At 44.1% G+C, this 19,916-nt stretch overlaps 1 protein-coding gene across 1 annotated transcript in view; it reads right to left on the bottom strand.

Moving 5' to 3' along the window:
• Window positions 1-19,916, bottom strand: part of SETBP1 (SET binding protein 1) — a 175,627-nt gene that overhangs the window by 37,419 nt on the left and 118,292 nt on the right. Inside the window, exon 6 of the mRNA XM_018567453.1 lies at window positions 13,450-16,873. Coding sequence (XP_018422955.1) covers window positions 13,450-16,873 — 3,424 coding nt within the window. The remainder of the gene's footprint in view (window positions 1-13,449; window positions 16,874-19,916) is intronic.

The following is a 19,916-nucleotide window of genomic DNA, read 5'->3' as shown; positions in this document are numbered from 1 at the left end:
TCCTGCACTCCTGCCGTCTAAGTCCTGCTGACGTCATCACATTTAATGCAGATCCATTCACCTGCATTAGATGTGAGCATTGGCGGGGGCAGTCCTGAATGCTGTAGAGAATGGCGCTCATGTAGCAACATCAGCGCCATTCTCTGTAACAGTCTTCTGTGAGCCCAGGCCAGTGTGATAATGCATCTCCAGAGGGTGTGCCCATGACACCCTGGGCACATAGGAAGTGGGCTGAAAGACACTGGAAGCAAGGCATGGTAGCAGAGTGTCTGTGGGGGGACAACACTGGAGGTGAGTATTGTGGCGAATTATGCATTTTTTAGCTTAAAAAATTATGCAATTAAAAAAGAAAAACCGAAGATCTGCTTTAAAGTGACTAGCTATGAAAACCCTGTAAATGAAGAGTAAATATATTTACCTGTACCGCTGCCGGCGCCTCCTATCTTCGTAAAGCTAATGCACGGTGGTTCAATGGTGACCGGTGTTGATTACACTGTTGGACCTCAAGGAGCCACTTTTCACTGACGGACGGCACAGTGTGGCCTATGAGTGGTGAAGGACATGATTTCTTTTTCTACAAATGCAAATAACCTCCTTCAAAAGAAGAAAGGCTTTAAAAAAAATATATATTAATGTATTTATTTTCTTGACATACATCATGACTTCACTCTCCTGACTTCTAAAGAATACTCCGTGCAGACAAAGGAGCATTCAGCATTTCAAAGATTCCACAACACATCTCTGCGTGTGATAACAGGACTTCCAACACATGGAAGAGACGGATATTGTTCTGATAGGAATGCCACAAGGCCCAATAAAACACAAGCAGTTTCATTTGGATTTCTTTTCTCCCTGAGGACTCAAAGCACTTAGAAGGTGAGGCAGCCATCTCAGGGTTAACCTACCAGCATATATTTTGGTGTGTACCTGAAGGTCCCTTCACGGCAAACATAGGATAACATGCAAACGCCATGCAGATAGTATCCTGGCCAGAATTCTAACCAATGACCTTAGTGTTGCAAGGCAGAAGTGCTAACCACAGTGCTACCTAAGTAATCAATGATGCTGGAATATCATGTGGGCCATTCGTGGTCTAAGGAGGTCCATATACACTTTACTGTTATGAGTTAGTGGTCACATGACCATGGTATCCATATCCGCTTGCTGGACATCCCATTCCAAAACCATGGGCATTAATATAGAGTTGCTGAGCCACCCCACTCCCCTTTTGTGGCTATAACAGCCTCCACTCCAAGAGTGGGTCTTTGGGAATTAGCGCCTATCCACACTCAACCAAAGGGGCATTCGTGAGGTCAGGTACTGATGCTGGTTGAGAAGACTTAGCTGGATTCGGCATTACAATTCATCACAAAGATGTTCAGTAGGGTTGAGGTTAGGGCTCTGTGCAGGCCACTTTATTTCCTCTACACCAAACCATACTTGCTTGGTTCTTCAACGGATACGCAGGAATCCTAAAGCTGGTGCTGCCTAACCACTATGTGCATGAGTTTACATGTTCCCCCCTGTGTTTGAGTGGTTTCCCTCCAAACGTCTTGGTTTCCTCCAAAATACCAAAACCACAATGATGGGTTAAAGTGTATATGAGGCAAAAAAAATAAAAAATTGGTAAAATCTCTGCAATACTCGCACATTTCCCCATGTTTTGTCTCTTAAAAACCAATAGAAGTATAGAGAAATACCTGTTCATCTGCCTGTAGTAAGCGGAAAAAAAGAAAAAACAATTGGCAAACACACGTAAGTGCCACCACCTTCAGTTTTTCATCACCACTTTGTTAACTAGCCAGTGTTCTCTGCGCCCTTTCTGTAGTAAGCGGACAACACTGCCTCTGCTGCACTGAAATCCCAGGAAGCGTTGTCAGAACTGCCCAGTTTACCTTTGTGGTCTACAGAACACCTCTTCCTTAAAGTGACACTACACTCAGGAGTTAAAGAACTATGAGGTGAGTGAAAATCACTCATCCTCATAGTTCAAGCCGACGTGTGAAATGAAACTGTCACACGTCGGCTCAATAGATCGGGAAGTGAGCGAACACATACCGTTGCTCGCTCGCTCACTTCTCGATCATCTGCCTGCAGAGCGGTGACCGTCAGTCACCGCTTAACTCAGGGATCCCCCCCCCCCTCTCCGATCCTCCAGCACTAACTGGAGGAATGGACGGGGAAGTGGGCGGGCACAGCTGGCTCTGCCTCTAGATAGGCAGAGCTAGCTGTCATTCACGGAGCTGGGTGGATCTTGACAGCATTGTCGGGATCCATCCTGGCTGCGGCAGTCAGTTCGCAATATACTAAGTTTTGGGTCACGGGAGGAGGCTAATATATGTCCTCCCGTGACCCTTAAAGGAGAACTATGGGGTCAGTGTTTTTCCCCATAGTTCTCTTAAGTCTTAAAATTGCATTCAAGTACCAAAACAGGAGGTGTGCTACTGGCAGGATCACCAGAATAAAGAAAAAACAGCCTGAAAAAAGAAACTAATGCAGCCACCATATCTAATGACTGGTAAGCTGCATTATATTAAATTTCTGTACACAGATACACAGGAACATGTGTGCCACCCTTGCAGCTCCGCTGCCCTAGACTACAGCCTATGTGTGCCATACAGCAATCAGGCCTTGTTTGGCAATGCTCCCTCTGAAATGCTGCAGGATAGGAAGGAGCAATAAAATAAAATTGAACACAATTAATCCCCCGTCTTCTGAACTCACAAAGAGCCGCAAAGCAACGATACCTGAAACGCTAAATATAGAGCTGACTTAACAAACACCCCCCCACCCCATTACCGCAGGAGTTTTCCGGGAAAACTGCCATGGAGTCGCACCTGCCTGCTGTCAGAAAAGAAATACATTTATATGATATAAAAATGTGTTAATCACATCAGCTGGAATTTGTAGCTGTCATGGTGTTCTATTTATACATAGCGATAATCAGGTGGGGGGCTTTGGGGGGGGGCTACTGCCGATTGAGAACACAAAGCAATAATATTTTAGTGGAACGTTTTGGACCAGTCGCTGGGAAAAGTGAAAATAGGTAGCAGCAGATGGCGTGTGATGGTGGGAAAAAAGGCGAGTGATAATGGATGATGAAAGATGGAGGAGGGCCATCATACGAACCTGCATCTTACCCAGGGATCCCAACCTGAAAAAATAAATTTCAGGGAGGTGCCCTTTACTTCTTTGCTATCTGCAGGTTTTTTTTGTTTTTTTTTTAGTATTCTGACAGCAGCTGCTGCCGTCAGAATAATAAAAAAAAAAAAACCAGCAGAGGAATGCATAGCTAGACTGCTATTGGCTATTTCAATTTGCAATATCCAATAGAAAGTGGGCTATTGCACTAGAAGAGGACCTGATGGAGAACTTCAGGTTCCCCTCCGCTGATTGACAGCAGCAGTGGTCGGGTGCAATAGCTAGTTTGCTATAGCCAATAACAATCTAGCTATGCATTCCTATGCTGTTTTTTTTTCTTTTCCGATTGATGGCGGCCGGCGGCCCCGATGTCAGAAAAAAAAAAAAAAACAGAGCAGGCAAAGGTTTACTCTGCTCGATCGAGCAGAGTAAACCTTTCCGGGAGAAAGTGTCTCTCTCCCGGGTGTCCGGGAGCCGCTATCTAATAGCGGGAGACTGAGCGTCCGGGAGAGTTGGGATGTCTGCTTACCTGACCGTTACACCTTTACATTTCTTATAGGCAAGTTGGCTGTTTAAAAAAAAAAAAACAGTAACCTTGGCACACAGCTGTACGCCTTCACTAGAATTGATCCAAATTTTTGGGCTTAATTACATTTCACAGATTCAGATAGTTCAATCTGAATGCCAATTTCAGTGTTATTCATGTCAGTTTGGGCAACCAAAGGACTACTAGGAGAAAAGGTCCAAAGGCCATTTCCTCCTTGTATGTGCTTCTGCTGTTGCCTGAGCACCCTTATCTTGACTGCCGCTTCCACCAGGTTCCATCATTCTATTTCAGTATCTCTGGTAGAATTTTCTTAAAGGAGAACTATGGGGTTAAGTCTTTTCCCCATAGTTCTCCTTAGGGTAACGGGAGGACACAAACTAGCGTCCTCCCGTCACCCTAGGCTCAGTATACTGCGAGCAGTAGCTTGCTGTATACTGAGACGCCGCAGCTAAAGCGGATCCCGACAATTGTGCCGGGAACTGCTCAGCTGCGTGACTGACAGCTGGCTCTGCCTATCTAGAGGCAGAGCCAGCTGTACCCGCCCCCTCCCCCAGTCAGCGCTGGCGGATCGGAGCAGTGAGGGGGGAATCCAGTCACTCCCCTGTCACGGCAGAGAGCCGTGACAGGATCGAGAGGTGAGCAAACTTCCCGATCTACTGAGCCGACCTGTGACAGTCTCATTGTCACAGGTCGGCTAGAACTATTAGGTGACTGAAAAGCACTCACCTCATAGTTCTCCTTTAAGGACGTGGCTCAGACGCTTTTTTGGTCCCTATGATCTTGCCAGGACAGGGAAGCCAGGAGTTTCTCAAAGTATGTGGCATATTTTTGTGTACCCCTCGTGACCTTTTGGGAGATGGCTACTAGTCATTTAGTGATTGCCAGAGCCGTAGTCAGTCTGGAAGAGTTATAGTTGGCATTTATATGGTTGATTCCAGATGTCCTGCCATTGATTGTACCTACCTAGGTGGAGTGTGAGTCTGCTATAGTGTGAGGCAACAAATGAGGTACACTGTGAATGTGTGTGTAGTCCACCAGCCAGTCACTGGGGCTCTCATAGCCAGTGTTGCATGCTGGGACAGGCCATATATACGCCAGGGAATTGCCATGGGCTCAGTCTTTCTCTAGCCATGGATTAGTCCAGGTTGGGGTGCTGTCCAGCCTGCCCCTAGGCCTGGGGCGGGGGGGGACACTTGAGTGAAGGAAGTGTTTTTCTAGGCCTCAAGTCTGGAGGAGGCCTCTGCTATTTTTGGAGGAGGAGTACCAGGGAAGAGAGGTTCACTCTCGAAAGCTTGTCTTTTATATATTTTGTTAGTCCGATAAGAACGGTATCATTCCAAACTGCAATACTACGTTTTTTTGTTTTTTTTTACATCATTTTGGTTAGTGCCATGTGAGTTTTCCTAAAACAGTAAAGACTAATGATTTCAGGACAGAGGTGTAGCGGCAACTGCTGCAACCCTGGTTGTCCTCATGAAAATGCCAAGTAATGACACTGGTATCTGAACATCCCTACTTTTTTGGCACCAGCCAAAGTGTAATCTCACATGTCATCATATCATTGGGCGAGTGTTATGAGGTCCGTGCCTTAGAATGAAAGAATTCACAAAGGCTGGTGACAACGGTAGCTTAAGCCGTGCGGTTGTTGGTGGTGGAGTCCTTGACAGCAGAAAAAACAAACTGGGGACAGAGCCCTACCCCAGACCCAATAGTGAAACACGTTTTGGGAGGAGATGTTCCTTAAGCCGCGTTATAGCTGTACTTTAACATTACTCTCCCCAGGGAATTAAAAAATGAAATAAAAAAAATATTTGAAATATGCAAACACTGGAAGATCTTCATTTATTTTTCCATTTTAGGTCATATTTTCTTGTATATAAGTGTTACTACCCAAAGTGGTTTCTGCGTAGCTCAGCCCATAGATCGCAGCTATTCCCAATCTGAATCTGTGGCATTAGCTTTTCAATCTATTAAACCAGTTTTCGATAGTCTGGCGAGGGTTTAGAACCACTTTCAGGTTTTCAGTACTGTGTCCTGGCTGAAAAGGGGACCTGGTCACCACTGGGTAAAATCAAAAGCATAAGGGGCTAGGGGTTGGAAGTGGCTGCCCCTGTTATTGGTGGCCATGATCACCGACAAGTTCTGGTAATGCAATCTGTACTCAAGGACACTCTAAGTGGCTACAGTAACATGAACTGGAATCTGAGTTGAACTGTGCAGTGGGAAATAACCCAAAGCTGTCAAACTTGCGAAGATCATAAAGAAGAGGAGATCTTCTCCAGAATGTTACATGGGACATCTTCACCTTTGTGTTAATGTTTGCTTGTGGTCTGCGAATGAGAACACTGAGGTTTCCGAGGTTGTTGTCAAAGTGAAAAAAAGGAAGTGTGAACACATTGAGCAAGAGCCAGTGTTCTGTGCCAGGGCTTCTTTTAGCGTCTTGTAGACACGAAAATGAAAATCTCTTCAATTAACACTTCTGAAATGACCACAAAAAGAAGGAAGGACCAGAAAGATGATACTTATTAGAATTTTACTTTTCATGTATATTATGGCGGAAACTCAAATGTGCAAACCGCCCTTGGGGTCCGTCCTTGTCCCAATACAGCAGTCCGTTAAGATTCCCAAAATAGACTGTGGTCTGAACCAACCAAAATTGGCTAGACTGGACAACAAACTTTTTGGCTGATGATACATTCAGCTGTGACCTCAAATGTTTATGAGATAGGTAAGATGGTGTATGCAAGGTGCACGGCGCAGGGGTCAGGTGTATGCAAGGTGCACGGCGCAGGGGTCAGGTGTATGCAAGGTGCACGGAGCAGGGGTCAGGTGTATGCAATGTGCACAGCGCAGAGGTCAGATGCATGCAATGTACACAGTGCAGCGGTCAGGTGCATTTAATGTAAATAGTGCATGGGTCAGGGGGTATATAATGATACCGTACCAGGTGTGTGTAATGTACATAGCGCAGGGGTCAGGTGTATGCAGTGTAAATAGTGCAGGGGTACAATATATGTAATGTACAAATTGCAGGGTCAGGAGCGGGTAATGTACAGAGTGCATGTTAGAAAGTTAGTATTTCTCGACTGACACTTGCGATTTAAGCGTCTGAAGGTGATTAATCTTCATCAATGAATGTCCAGTTGTAGAGTGAAAAACTTGTGACTTTAATTGTATAATGGGAAGTCACAGCAGCATACAATTATATTGCAAAAATATAATATACAAATAGATAGTTCAAAGTATATAGGTCTTAGTTAATTCAGAGTTAAAAAAACTAGTCACCTCGTGTTTGTTCCTCAGCCTTTTGAGTAGGTTCGACCAAAATAGTCTTCTAGCAGGTGGGATAACAAAGTCTTCTTTCAAATGTGAGTGTGGGCTTGTCTGTGTGTCTGTAGTGTGTATGCGCCCCGAGTGTCTGTCCCCTGTCGCTTATATACCAAAATCGACGTTAATGATTGGTCTATCCTATAAGGCCATATACTCTGTAAGCATATTCTTAACTTATTTCTGACGTCACGACTACTATACTTCTCTATATGGTGCGACCAAAACTACTTAACTCATCATTTCTAAATGTCATTCTACAACTCTATTTAAAACACAGAACCTTGTTCTTAAACCACTCCCATAACAGCTGCTTCTTTACTAGTTCTTCACAAATTCTGACATAGCTTCAGGTTTCAAGGACAGTGGATGTCTGTTCAATGTCATACATCTTCATTTAAACGTACGAGGTTACTTGTAAAATATATGTACATGGGCCCATACTATAATTCCCTTTAAGCCAATTAAAATTTGAATCTAAGTATTTTACAGTGCACAAGTCTGGTGTATGTCATGTACAGAATGCAGGGGTCAGGTGTACGTAATGTACACAGTACATGGGTCAAACGTATATAGTGCCGGGTACAGAGCACCCTAATTCATTTCACCACCATTTTTCATTACAGGGGAGTGAAGGGAAAGTATGTGCTGCTGGGGCGGGGGGCATTAAAGTGAAGACTTGCCAAAGCAAATCAAAGCTGTGCTCGCTATAATGCAGCACGGCATAAGGAAGAAATGTTATAGACAGGCCCGGATTTCCCACAAGGCCACCGAGGCCCGTGTTATAGACACCGAGCCACTGACCCTGCTACTGTCCGTTCTGTGAACTATTAGAGATTATCGCCACTCGGGTGATCTGAACCCGGAGCTTCCTCTTTCTGTCAGCTAATTACACCATCTGAACCGTACACGTACTTCAAGATGTTTGAAGGAATACATAAGAGAACGAAAAGCTTTTCACGCTTGCTTCAAGACGCTTTTCTTTTAACCTGGACTCCAGGCAGATGAAAAACACTATTTAACCAAATTCTGTGTTCAATAAAATCATTATGGGCGGCCCACTCACACTTGTGTGTTCCAGCTTTGCGTTGAACATGCCCATATATTTTCAATGGGTCCTCAACAGGGAACTGCAAGGCAATGCAATTGTTCTTTATTGCATTGTAGCAGTGCACTGCAGGTGGGCAAGGGGAGGGGGGTGTATGTGTTTAAGGCCTCATTCACACACAATAAAAGCAAAATTGTATAGTGCGCATATACGAGCGTCTATGCGCGTATGCGTGCACTATATGCAATCCCAGAATTCATCACTCGTAATGGAATTTTTAATGTGCTGTACGTATTTACGCGCGTATATGCGTGTAAACACACATATATGCGCGTAAATACGCAGAAATAGCTGCCCGGACGCATCTCTCTTCCATTCTGTTTTTGCACATATATACGCTACGCAAATATACAGCTCCATACGCGGCTGTGTGTATGGAGCCATTTATTTGCATATGTTGCATATGGTACAATGCGCGTATACGCGCAACAGTGTGAATGAGGCCTTAGACGTGCATGGTGTCTACGCACCACAACATACACCCGTGGCTTGTTGTGCAACACTTTCATGAGCATGATAATTACTGCAGGCACAATCACACTCACAAAAGTCTAAAAATATCCTTCAACACATCTAGGGTCGTCTGTCTTTATATTAGCTTCCTGTAGTAACCCAAACAGCAGGCTCTACTACACTGCACAGGGGACATTCTTACCAAGCACATGATTTCATCAGTTGGCTGCTACTCCTTCACTGTCCAATCAGCAAGCTGGGGGAGAGAGAGATGACACCACTGCACTCTTCCAGTTAGTGTGGGGAAAGAATAAAGTTATTTTTTTTAAATGTTATCTCCTCACTTCCTGTTTGCCACCCTTAAAGGAAGGAACCTACAAATGGGAATCTAGCCTCTTAAAGCTTTGTGGCAGGGAACATAATCCCATATTTAATCCTCTAAAAACACTGTAATCCTTGAAATATCCTTACTTCCTGTACTGACAACACAGCACCTCTGGTGGTGCTTTGGCTCTCAAGGACCTGCCCATTCAAGGTGCTAGGTGTCAGTGTAAAGAATGTAAACTTAGACACCCCCAAAATATAATTCTAATAACATGTTAAGGTTCTCTTAGTGAGGACACATTAACACTCTAAGCTAAACTCCTGTTTTTACAGAGAGGACACAGTGGCACTCCAAGCTAAAATCCTGTTTGTAGGGAGAGGACACATTTACCAGAGCACCTGCTGCACAGTAAGTGGAAAGGGAAACTTAGTTACTTGTTTCTGAGGGAACTTCCAGTCGGTTACACACTTGTTCCCTGAGTGATGAGTGTCCTCCATTCTATTGCAGGTAAGGGAGATGATTCTTATAAGCATAACTGGGAATATAATAGATTAAACTGGTCTAGCTAATGTTCCAGTGACAAGTGAAAGTAAATGCAGTGTGATTATAGGACAGGTGGCATCTTCCTTAGTGCAGTTTGGGGGAGGATGTTCCCAGCAGACAGAGCACATGTTGATTCTGCATTTGGATGTTAATCACAATAATTCTGTACTGTACCTGCACAGTTGTTATGCTTTATATACTGTATTATACTGTATTATTGTTTAGTCAGTTACACACTTGTTCCCTCAGTGATGAGTGTCCTCCATTCTATTGCAGTTCATATTAAAGCACCCTAATTTCACCCAACCCCGATCGCACTGTGGAGTTTATTCGTCAGAAGTGCAACATCATCAATGACAAAATTATAGCATAGCCTGCAGCAAGGAGAACAGTGAGTAGCACAGGAGTGACATCTCAGAATCTCCCGAGACTAGCCCTCAGAGTCAGCAGTGCCTTAGATCTCACACTGCAAATATATAGCTATGAGGTTGTAGACACAGGAGTGCTCAGGCACACTTACATACCAGGAAGTGCTCTGCTATTCTTCAGGAGGAATTCTAAATTAAAGGCACAATATACACTTCTAAATTTTTCCTGTGGCAGTAAATCTTCCCTTTTTAAGTTCAGTGAGTGAACAATTAGCCATTCGGTGGTATTATGCCTCTATAAGAAAAATTTTGCTTTTCAGAAGCAACACATCGGCAGTGGCGTCACAAGGGGGGTGCGGCCCGCACCCGAGTGCCACCATTGGATGTCACCCCTATAAAAAGTTGCAAGTAGATGGAGAGACCCTCCGCACTCCTCACAGCAGTCCCGGCCAGATATGAAAAAAGTGGTGCTCGCAGTGATCAGATACCACGGATGGCGCCGTGCAAACACAGGAAAGTCAGGAAATCACCAGACCACATCTTTCTGCCTTGAGGAAGGGACCCTGCGCGGTCCCAAAACGTCGGTTTATTTGGATGTCTGTCACGCTTTCGGTCCAATAAAAGAGACATATTTATCTTTACTACTGAGTGCTGGTGATTTCCTGACTTTCCTATAAAAAGTTGGGCACTTGGACCGAGAGCACAACAGTGTCAAGAGAGAGGAGGCGACCTAGCGGCATACCACATCCCGCCGCGTGAACGTTCCCTCATCTCTCTGCCGGTGTCCATCACCAAGATGGACCCAGGGAGGTGTCAATAAGACGACTGCGCATGTGTGATGACGTCATGGCGCGCGGCACCATAACGTGCATGCGCGATGATGTCACGGAGGGGTGTCACCTGGTCTCCCCCCTGGGTGACACCCAGCCTCTGGACACCCCTGTACATCAGGCAGCCAAAAGCAATAGAAAAACATTGGTGGCAGCAACATCGGGATCTGGGTCACTAGGCAGGAGATGCAGGTCACGTGCCTAGCCTACCCAGCTTGATACCGATGCCATAGACAAGAGGTGCCAACTCTTTCTTGTGTTACAATTAACTTTTCAAATGATCAGCTCAATGAGATCTATCAACTCACTGAGCTGATCATTTGATTAGTCTACTCCGGAGCGTGGCGGTACAGTTTCAGGAGGGGGTGGGGATATGATAGGTCATCTTTCCATTTGCTCACTGATTAACCGTGGCTGCACGCAAAAGGTGAGAGGACACAGGACCGGTCAGGGGAGATTTTTTTATATCCCCACCGGATTATGACAGTGCACTTTTTGGGTGCCAGCGTTGTGCCAGCCCTGTTTGCACAGCAATCTACCAGCACTGCTTTTGTGATCTATTGGTCGATCGCGATCTACCTATTGGGCACCCCTGCCATAGACCTACAATTTTAACCTACAATCCTTGCCTTAGACTGCATGCAAGAGAACATACAACCCTGGAACTCCGATGATGAGTAAACCCAACATAATTCTCACCATAAACAATACAGCCTACCGTTGGTGGAGAAAAGAGAGTATATATTCTATGGGCAATCAGAAAAGCTGAAGAAATAATGTGGCCTCCAGTGTCCAACATTTTGCATTTCCAGCAATCAATACAGACGCTTTTCAAAAAATATTCTCAATTCATCTTAATATATTTCATGAACAAAGCAGACGTGCTAAAAATGCCTTTGGAAATACCTTTGAAATAGATTAACTCTTTTATCTTCAGGAATGAGAACTGGAGGATGTGGGTGAGAGTGGAGGATTCAATTCCCCAGCTCGCTGTTGAATACTGAAGTCCATTTAATTACGGTTTCATTTTCACTGTAGTTTTTAATTAAGAGAACATTTTTTTTTCCTTCCAATAGAAGCTGGGTAATAACTTCTGCAAAGAGCAATCATGCAACTTGCAATCAGAAAGCCAATGAACATTTTAATTGAGAATACTTTTTTTTTTTCTTTCCCTGAAAACATTAAAAACGACTTAAATGTAACATGCCCCCTTGTTCTAATAACACTGAAAATATAATTATGCCCTGGCAGAAAATGGAAATATTCTTTAAAGTAACCCTCACCAGGAAACTGCTCCTAAAGTGTACGAATCTTAATTACCTTTAAATAATATATGATTTCTTAAAGCTTTAAGCTCGGAGATGTTCGGAGAAATTAAACTTTCTAAGAGTCGCAACTGGGTTTATCTAGGAATGGGAATCTAGCTTCTTAAAGCGTTATGGCAGGGCACGTAATCCCATGTCTAATCCCTTTAAAAAAAACTCTGTAATCCTTTAAATACCCTTACTTCCTGTACTGACAACACAGCACCTCTGCTGCACTGAAATCCTAAACAGTGTTGTCAGTCCCTTTTAACTACCTACAGGTAAGACGTGTGCAGGGGTGTGACCAGCCCACCTGAGACCCTGCATAGCCCACCATAGAGAGTCTATGGTAGGCTGTTTGGGATCTCAGGTGAGCTCTGCAAGGGGCGTAACTAGAAATCACAGGGCCCCATACAATTTTTTTGCTGTGGGGCCCTGTGATTTCTAGTTACGCCCCTGAGCCAAGAGACAACCATCACCATGAGGCCAGGCATTTGACAGGTAGAGGCATGAAACTTGGAACTCTAATGCAGAGGTATTGCTGCAAGGAAAAAATAAGTTTTTCAACTGATTGGCATCTAGCTAACCTAAACCAGCTTCGGGTGGACAGACTACCTAAAGAAACATAATGGGCCATCATGATAAAACTGAACAGTTATTTTCTTTCACATACTTGGTTGACCCATGCCAAGCGGTCTGCAGGCCTAAAATCATCATTTAAAAAGTGATCAAAATATTTAGACTGTTATTTCCAATATCCTTGTAAAAAATACTATTGGCCTGGCTATCACTCAGACCATGTGGATACAATTCTTTAACTTACTCAAAACAAGTATAAATATAAGGCCCGGTGCAGACCTGGGCGATCCGGCACAAGTGCATACAGCCGTGTGGCCCCATTGATTTCAATAGGGTTCCGTGTGGCAATCGCAGAAAAGAAAAAAAAGGTACATGTACCTTTTTTGCAACACAACACGCGGCTGTTTTAGTCGTGTTCGGTTGCACGGGCGGATTAACGGCGGGAAATCGCGCGATCTGCCGGGCGCCACTGGGGTGTCATTAGAAATAATGGCACCGCCAGCGTGATTGGCGGTGATGGGGCGATTCCGTGACCACGCAGTAATCCACGCGGTATGGTGCAGGCTGTGCGGTCACGGATCTCGCAAGTGTGAAACTGGCCTAAGGAGTTTTTACATCCATTGCTGTATGTTTGTTATAGGTTAGTAGTTCAAGGAGTTGAAGTCAGAGTCAGCCAGGCAAATGTCCTTTTCTGAAGAACAGTGGAGGCAGTCATGATGTGGGCATAACCAATAATGAGGAAAGCCCTAATCAAAGACATATCTATCCCACCTCAACCTAACCACTGAACCATCATGTTCTAAAACAATTCATCCCCTCACAGCTACCTCCTCACATCCATAAGCAAAGACCAGATTTTTACCAAAATATAATTTTCATTAAAATAAATATCGACCATTCAAACTTATAACAAACAAGTCTTACTTGATCCAGAAGAATCAAATGCATTCCTGTCCTTCCTGTTCATTCGAAACGACTGAAGGTCCTTTTCTCTGTAGGAACCAAAACCTTCAAAGGTCCGTCTTTTATTCCCACTCAGGTCACCATCCCTCCTATCACCGGATGAATTAATGTCCCCAAACAGGTCAGAAGAGTCCACTCGGCCACCGCAGTCATTTCCAGAGTACCTTTTCAAGCAGCTATCAACAGCTTCACTGCTCAAGTCATTTTTGTCCTTGGACTGAGTCCAGTGCTGACCATCTGAAAGTGACAAGGACGAAAGCGTGTCCACCTCAAACGTTGACTTTGGACCTCGCTGTCCATTTTCACAATGCTGGTGCTTCTGTCGTTCTTTGTGTTTGCTTTTCTCATTGACGGAGGAAAGATCCTTATTGGAAGGACTGAGTTTGTCGTTTGTGGTGTGACCTGAAAAGCTTGTGGACTTGGCAGAAAAAAATCCACCGAAATCACTGTGTCCCCCAAGGATGCGATCATCCTTATGCTTGTGCTTATGTTTGTGTTTTCGTTTGTGGAGCCGGCTGCTTGAAAGTCCAACTGTTCCTGTTTTAGGAGCCATGTCTCCTAAGCCCATACCTACTGATGACTGTAGGTGTACTCCGTGTTTTGTCTTATGCTTGGCGACTGTAGACATCTTCATATGAGAAGATGTATGAAACTGGGGTGGTGGAACAGGGGGCCTCATAAACGGAGAAGTTGCTCCTAGCGTATGAGACATATACAAAGGAGCTGGATACTGACCATAATAACCAAGGTTCATCATAGGCATTGATGTGTAAGGCATTCCATATGGTGCATAGTAACTTCCACTGGGAATGGGGTATCCAAACCCTTGCAAAAAAGGCACCTTTGTCATGGTGTCATTGGTTTTGGCAGGTCTACCACGCTTTTTCTTTGATTTCATGTCAGAGGTCCGGCGAAGGTAGAGCAAGGGGTCGTACTGAATATATGGCACAGGGTAATAGTGATCAAAGTTGATCCTGAAGATACTGGGATAAGGATTTTCATGGTAGAAGCTGTAACTTCGGTGGGAAATTCTAAAGACTTGAAACTTGTTAATCAGGTCTTCAAGGTCTGCAAGAAACTGCAAATTGTCCCTGTTCTGCAAACCCTTCCGCTTTCTTTTGTGCTTTGGCTTTTTAACACTTTCATGGACAAGAAAGTTGTCAACAATGAGATGCTTCTGCCGGTGGCCATGTTTGCTTTTTGTGCTGGTTTCAGATGGGATAACCTCTGGGTTGTCCAGGGAACAAAAATCAAAGGAGTACCGTCTACGGGATTCTGATCCCTTCTCGGCTTGGTCAGAAGTGCTATTGTTGTCTGTGCCAATACCGCTGTCACTTGGGATGGTTTCCTCACTGTGTGACTCACTCACAGGGGACAGTGTGACTTCCTTTAGGGAGCCAATCTCACAGAGGTGAGAAGGGGAGTGAGCCAATAACCGCGGTGGAGACAACTTCCAAGAGCTGCTATGGATTCCTTTCTGGATTTTTGTTGGAAGAGCACTGATTGGCTGAAGATTTGGCATTGTTTTTAAATCTGAAAACATCGTATCAGTGCTGGCAGGGCTAAGGTTTCCATTAGAACCTACTAGCTGGGTTGTAAAACTGTGAATAGCTGCTGGTGAAGATGCCGCAAATGACTGCAAGTTAGAAGGCACTGTTGGGATTTCGGGCTGGTTAGAAACAGGCCTGGTTGGTTTGATGGCTGTTCTGTGTTCATTTTGTTGGGGAACCTGCTCTGCTCTTGGCTTTCTCCCCCTTTTCTTCCCTATGTAGATTGTTCCCCTCTTACTAACATTAATCTGCTTGCCTAACCTAGCATCAAGAGTTGTAGTTACGGTTCCTATTGCGTTGGACTGTGGCTGAGATTTCGATTTCAAGGCAATGCTGCTTGAGCAAGACAGAATTTGGTTTAGGATATTTTTTCTTTTAAGTGTTTTCATCTTGTTGATTGTTCTTATGGTTTTCTTATCTAACATTCCAAGCTTTCCAACCTTTTTGTGAAAATCTAACTCGCCAATGTTCTTTTCCGTCGCAGATGGCATTTGGACCAACTCAGAGAGGGAATGCCTCCCCTTTCTTTTCTTGATTCCAGGGAACTCTCTATTAATGGGACTTACTGGACTTGTAGACGTTCCTTCGTGGATCGTCTCAACAGTAAGCAAAGGCTGTTTCTTTGGTCTACCCCTTTTTTTCTTCACTGGCGTAATTACTGTAAGGCTATCTGTATTTGTATAAAGCGGGCTAGAGGGGGTTATTGGGTAGGCAGAGGGTGGATCCACCACCATTTTTTCAGAATGTGAAACAGAATTTTCATGAGCATTTATCTTAGGCTTTCCACATGCCCATCTTTTCTTGGCGGCAAATTTGGGGTGTTGCAAATCGGGCACTTTCGATCTGGAGCTCTCGGAAATGGCTTTTGAGACAGGAGGAGCAGCAGCAGATTTCTGCAGACGGGTTATGCCGCTTACAAAGGTTTTCCCCACACTTCCATTCATTTCTTGCGACTTTGATGGCATATCATTACTCATAAGTTTACCCTGTTTAGCCACTCTGTTATCCTTCCTGGCTAGTTGGGGCTGAGTAATTGTTTGGTTGCTCACTTCGTTCATTGATGGCCTCCCACAATGCTGGTCCTCATCTGGCATTTTTTTCACCAAGGCTGGCTTCAAAGACTGTTTTTTCTTCCGTCTATTCAAGGGTGGATCCACCGGTGCAGATTTAATAGGAAGTGCGATCCTCACATGGCTTGAATCCGTCTCACCACCATTTGCAGGAGTTGCATCTTGCCGTTGTTGCACAGCTGCTGAACCATCAGCATCCTTCTTATTGTCCACAGTTTCATGACTTTTATGGTCACTTACTTTTGGATTATTTTTCCCTCTTTCGTGTTCTCCTGCCTGTACAGCTTGACTCGCCTCCTTTTTGCCGCCTTTCTTTTTTGCAGTACACAAAGGCTGCTCCTTTGAGTCCCCACCTTTTTGGTCCTCCAATGTTGACAGACCGCTACTTGGCTCGGAAACGTTAGCTACCGATAAAATGCTGTTGCTGCTTGGTGATGGAAGGGCACTGGAAGCTGAATTATCCTTTGCGTTTGAAATCTTAGTCCAAGGACTCCCACCCGCATTCGTTTTCTTTGACTGAGACTTGAGAAATGGGGAAGCCATTTCTGGCCTGGGACTCTTGGTGGCATTAGGTGCCTCCTTGCCAGTTTCGGCATCCAGGAAGCTGCTCTGCGCTGAGGCTCCAGGGCCTGAACTTGGCAACCAGTCAAGATGATGCTGGTTACTTTTCTGCTGGTGCTTTGGTTTTAAGGTGTCACTGGTGATGACTGGAGGAACTCCGGAGTCGTAATGCAGTCCAGAATGTTTCTGTACCTTTTCATGTACCTAAAACATAAAGGAAAACAAAAAACTAATTATTCATCTAAAACACTAAATTGACTCATAGATTTTACATATGTAAAGGGGAAAAACAGTATCATCACAACACGCAGTGATATAACATCAGAATTGAGTAAAAAAAAAAAAGCAGAAAATACATTTTTATGTGTAGATCTATATGGTATAAAATGCACTTGCCACTGCTTGGCCATTCCGCTCCAAGTACAATTCTGCACAAGTAGCAGGCCAAAGATGGGAATGGCCATGCAGCACAAGGGCAAAGAAACTTTCCAGTGCCAGAGGCAGGCACAACATTTTCTCCACTACTCCAAGCTCTCTGTACAATACTGGGCACACAGAGCTGAGTAAAGGTCTGACCTTCGATTGTAAAGGCCACTCTGCTCATTCCCAGTCTCCAACCAGACACAAGCTCCAGGCTAGAGAATGCAAATACCACGTCGCCCTCTGTGGACAGAATCATTTCAATATCGCAAAGGTAATTATTTATTTTACTTTTTAGCTCCAGAGGTTGTACAGGATCAGTATTGACTGTGGTTAAACTCTTGATTTCAGAGGAAAAGGAAATATAATTCTTTTTTGGGGCAAAATGTGCTGCGGAATTGCATGACTGCCCCTTTAATTGCTGGAAACAAGAGTAAGCCAATAAAATGCTTCTGGATTCAGTAACAGGACCAGATAATTGAAGATATTCATTCTAACCAAGGCGCATAAATCATGGAAGTTAGGCTGGAATGCATTGGATGACTCAAGCTACCGGTAAGTATCTTTGAAGAACACGGTGAGGACAGGGGGAGGAATTGGGTGGGAAACTGAGGTTGTTGGAAAATCTTGGCTGGTTTTCTACTTTTGATTTTAGCCATAAAAAGAAGGTAATGCACTGTGCTGGTTACAGGAGATAATGAAGGCAACGCCCAACATGCTCCAATCCGGAAGTGGAACCCTTGATTTTTGATAGCCCTTGTGCACCACCAGTCTAAATGTGAATATGAGGGCTACAGAAAAATAGATACATTACATGTTACAGATTGTGGCCCTGCAGTTGAAGATGTACGAGGAGGTCTTCTTCTGAAAAGTCTAACCCGCGTTTTATTGCCTTTAATTTCACAGCCAACTTTTATGTTAAAAAAAAAAAGCGCATTCCTCATAAGAAATAAAAACGTGGGTTGCCTGCACACGTTACATGTCACTCGAGACATCCAGGTTCTTCCAGTTCCAGCGCTATTTAGAGATTTATTGGCGCTCTTGAAAAAGTAATTATGGCTGTCTAATTAAGAAGGACGAGTATTAATCACGCCGGTTTAACCTATTATATGCCGCTACCATTAATCTCTAAGGGAGCCTCTAACACGGATTTTTAATACCTTCTCATATTTTGCGCTCATAAAACGTACAAGGCATTTGAGGATCAGTTAATTTGCTCCAGTTATGAAGCCTGGAAGCACACCGGGGTTAAAGATTTATGAATGCAGCAAAGAGTCGACATATAAAGAGGAACTAAAGTCTTTTCATGTTTTTTTTCTCTCTCTCTCATATATGTGTGAAGGTGACTAGCTTAAAGTGATCCTGGCATTACTTACAATGCCTGCAAGCATCAGTTAGAGTGTGTCTAATGTCTTATGTAGTTTACACAAGAAAGATAACCTTGCTTTTGTTTTCAGGTCATCTCACAGGAAGCGACATGGATGCTGAATTTCTGGGAGGATCAACAGGTATTTTCTGTACTTGCTGGAAAAGAAAACTAGTGCAGCCACTGAAACTAGGGACGGGTATTCAGCAATATATTATATTTTTTTGTTTTGGGGTTGGTTATCCTTTGGAACTGATCTTCGGACTCCCCAGCACCCTAGAACTGATCATGGGCATTATGAAAAAAAAAACAAAAACCTAAATGCACTTTTAATTCACTAAAAAGGTAATTCACTAAACACCAATAGGTGTTTTTGTAAAGGTTTCACAGGGAAAAAAAAAAAAAGCTATTAGAGAAAGAAAAGAAAAAAGTCTAGGCAAAAAACACACATTCACAAACAAAATCTGCACCTCCCCTCTTTAAATCATTTGCAGATCCATCTGTGTAATGGCTCAGCAAGAGTAATTCCCTATTAAGAGGCTTTATCTAGAGAGATAAGCAGCTGCTTCTCATGTCACTAATTGCAGTCTGCTGTGATTTTAAAACATCTGCACCATTGAGGCCCTTCATTTTCATATTCCAATCATGGTAAAAGTTGAAAAATGGTGCATCATTGATGGCTTCTGGGTGTTAATTACCGCACGCGTCTCTGCATAGAGGCAATTTAAAGAGACGGGCAAGAAACTCAATCAGCGAGTTGGTTAAAAAAAGAAAGAAAGAAATAATGACGCCTGTAGTAGCTGTAGAGGAGGCAGGTAGAGGAGCATTAGTCACTGGTGAGGTCAACGCACCTCGTCCTTGATGAGTAAGAATCGTCTTCAGAACAATTAGGCTTGAATTTGAAATTGAATGAAGCAAACGGCAAAGTGCAGGAACCTAAAGCAATCGCAGTTCATTGTTTTGTGACCCGACGTCAGTATGCTGGATTCTGATTGGCTGCTCTTTGTTCCTTTACATTTTACATCATCTTTGCACTAGGCTTAATTTGAAACGATTTGAAAGCGCAGGTGTTGGTAGAAGCATAAATGAAACCAGCAAATTCATAGTGAAACAAACATAGTTTTCCTGTTTGTTTTCTCTTTTCTTTCTTTTATAAACGGAGCCGTCCTTAAAATGAGGCAGCTTGAGGTGGTTGCCTCAGATGGCATCTTATTGTGGGGCGGCCACAACATTCAAGGTTGCTAAGAGCTCTCAGCAACCTGTGACGCTGAGTCTAGCATCTAGCCCAGCTCGCTGAGGTCACCAGTTGGGACAGTCTGGCATGCGTCCTACCAAGCTCCTGGCAACCAGTGATGTCCATGAGCTGGGTGGGACACCAGACAAAGCCGCTGATAGAGCGGTCACACGTCCTTCGCCACCTCCGCGACCCCTCCTACACGCTCCCCCACCTCCTGTAGAGCA

This window comes from Nanorana parkeri, unplaced genomic scaffold (assembly GCF_000935625.1).
Source record: "Nanorana parkeri isolate BGI_ZX_2015 unplaced genomic scaffold, ASM93562v1 scaffold1051, whole genome shotgun sequence".
NCBI classification, from domain to species: Eukaryota; Metazoa; Chordata; class Amphibia; order Anura; family Dicroglossidae; genus Nanorana; species Nanorana parkeri.
This window is presented reverse-complemented; position numbering and strand designations above follow the sequence as displayed.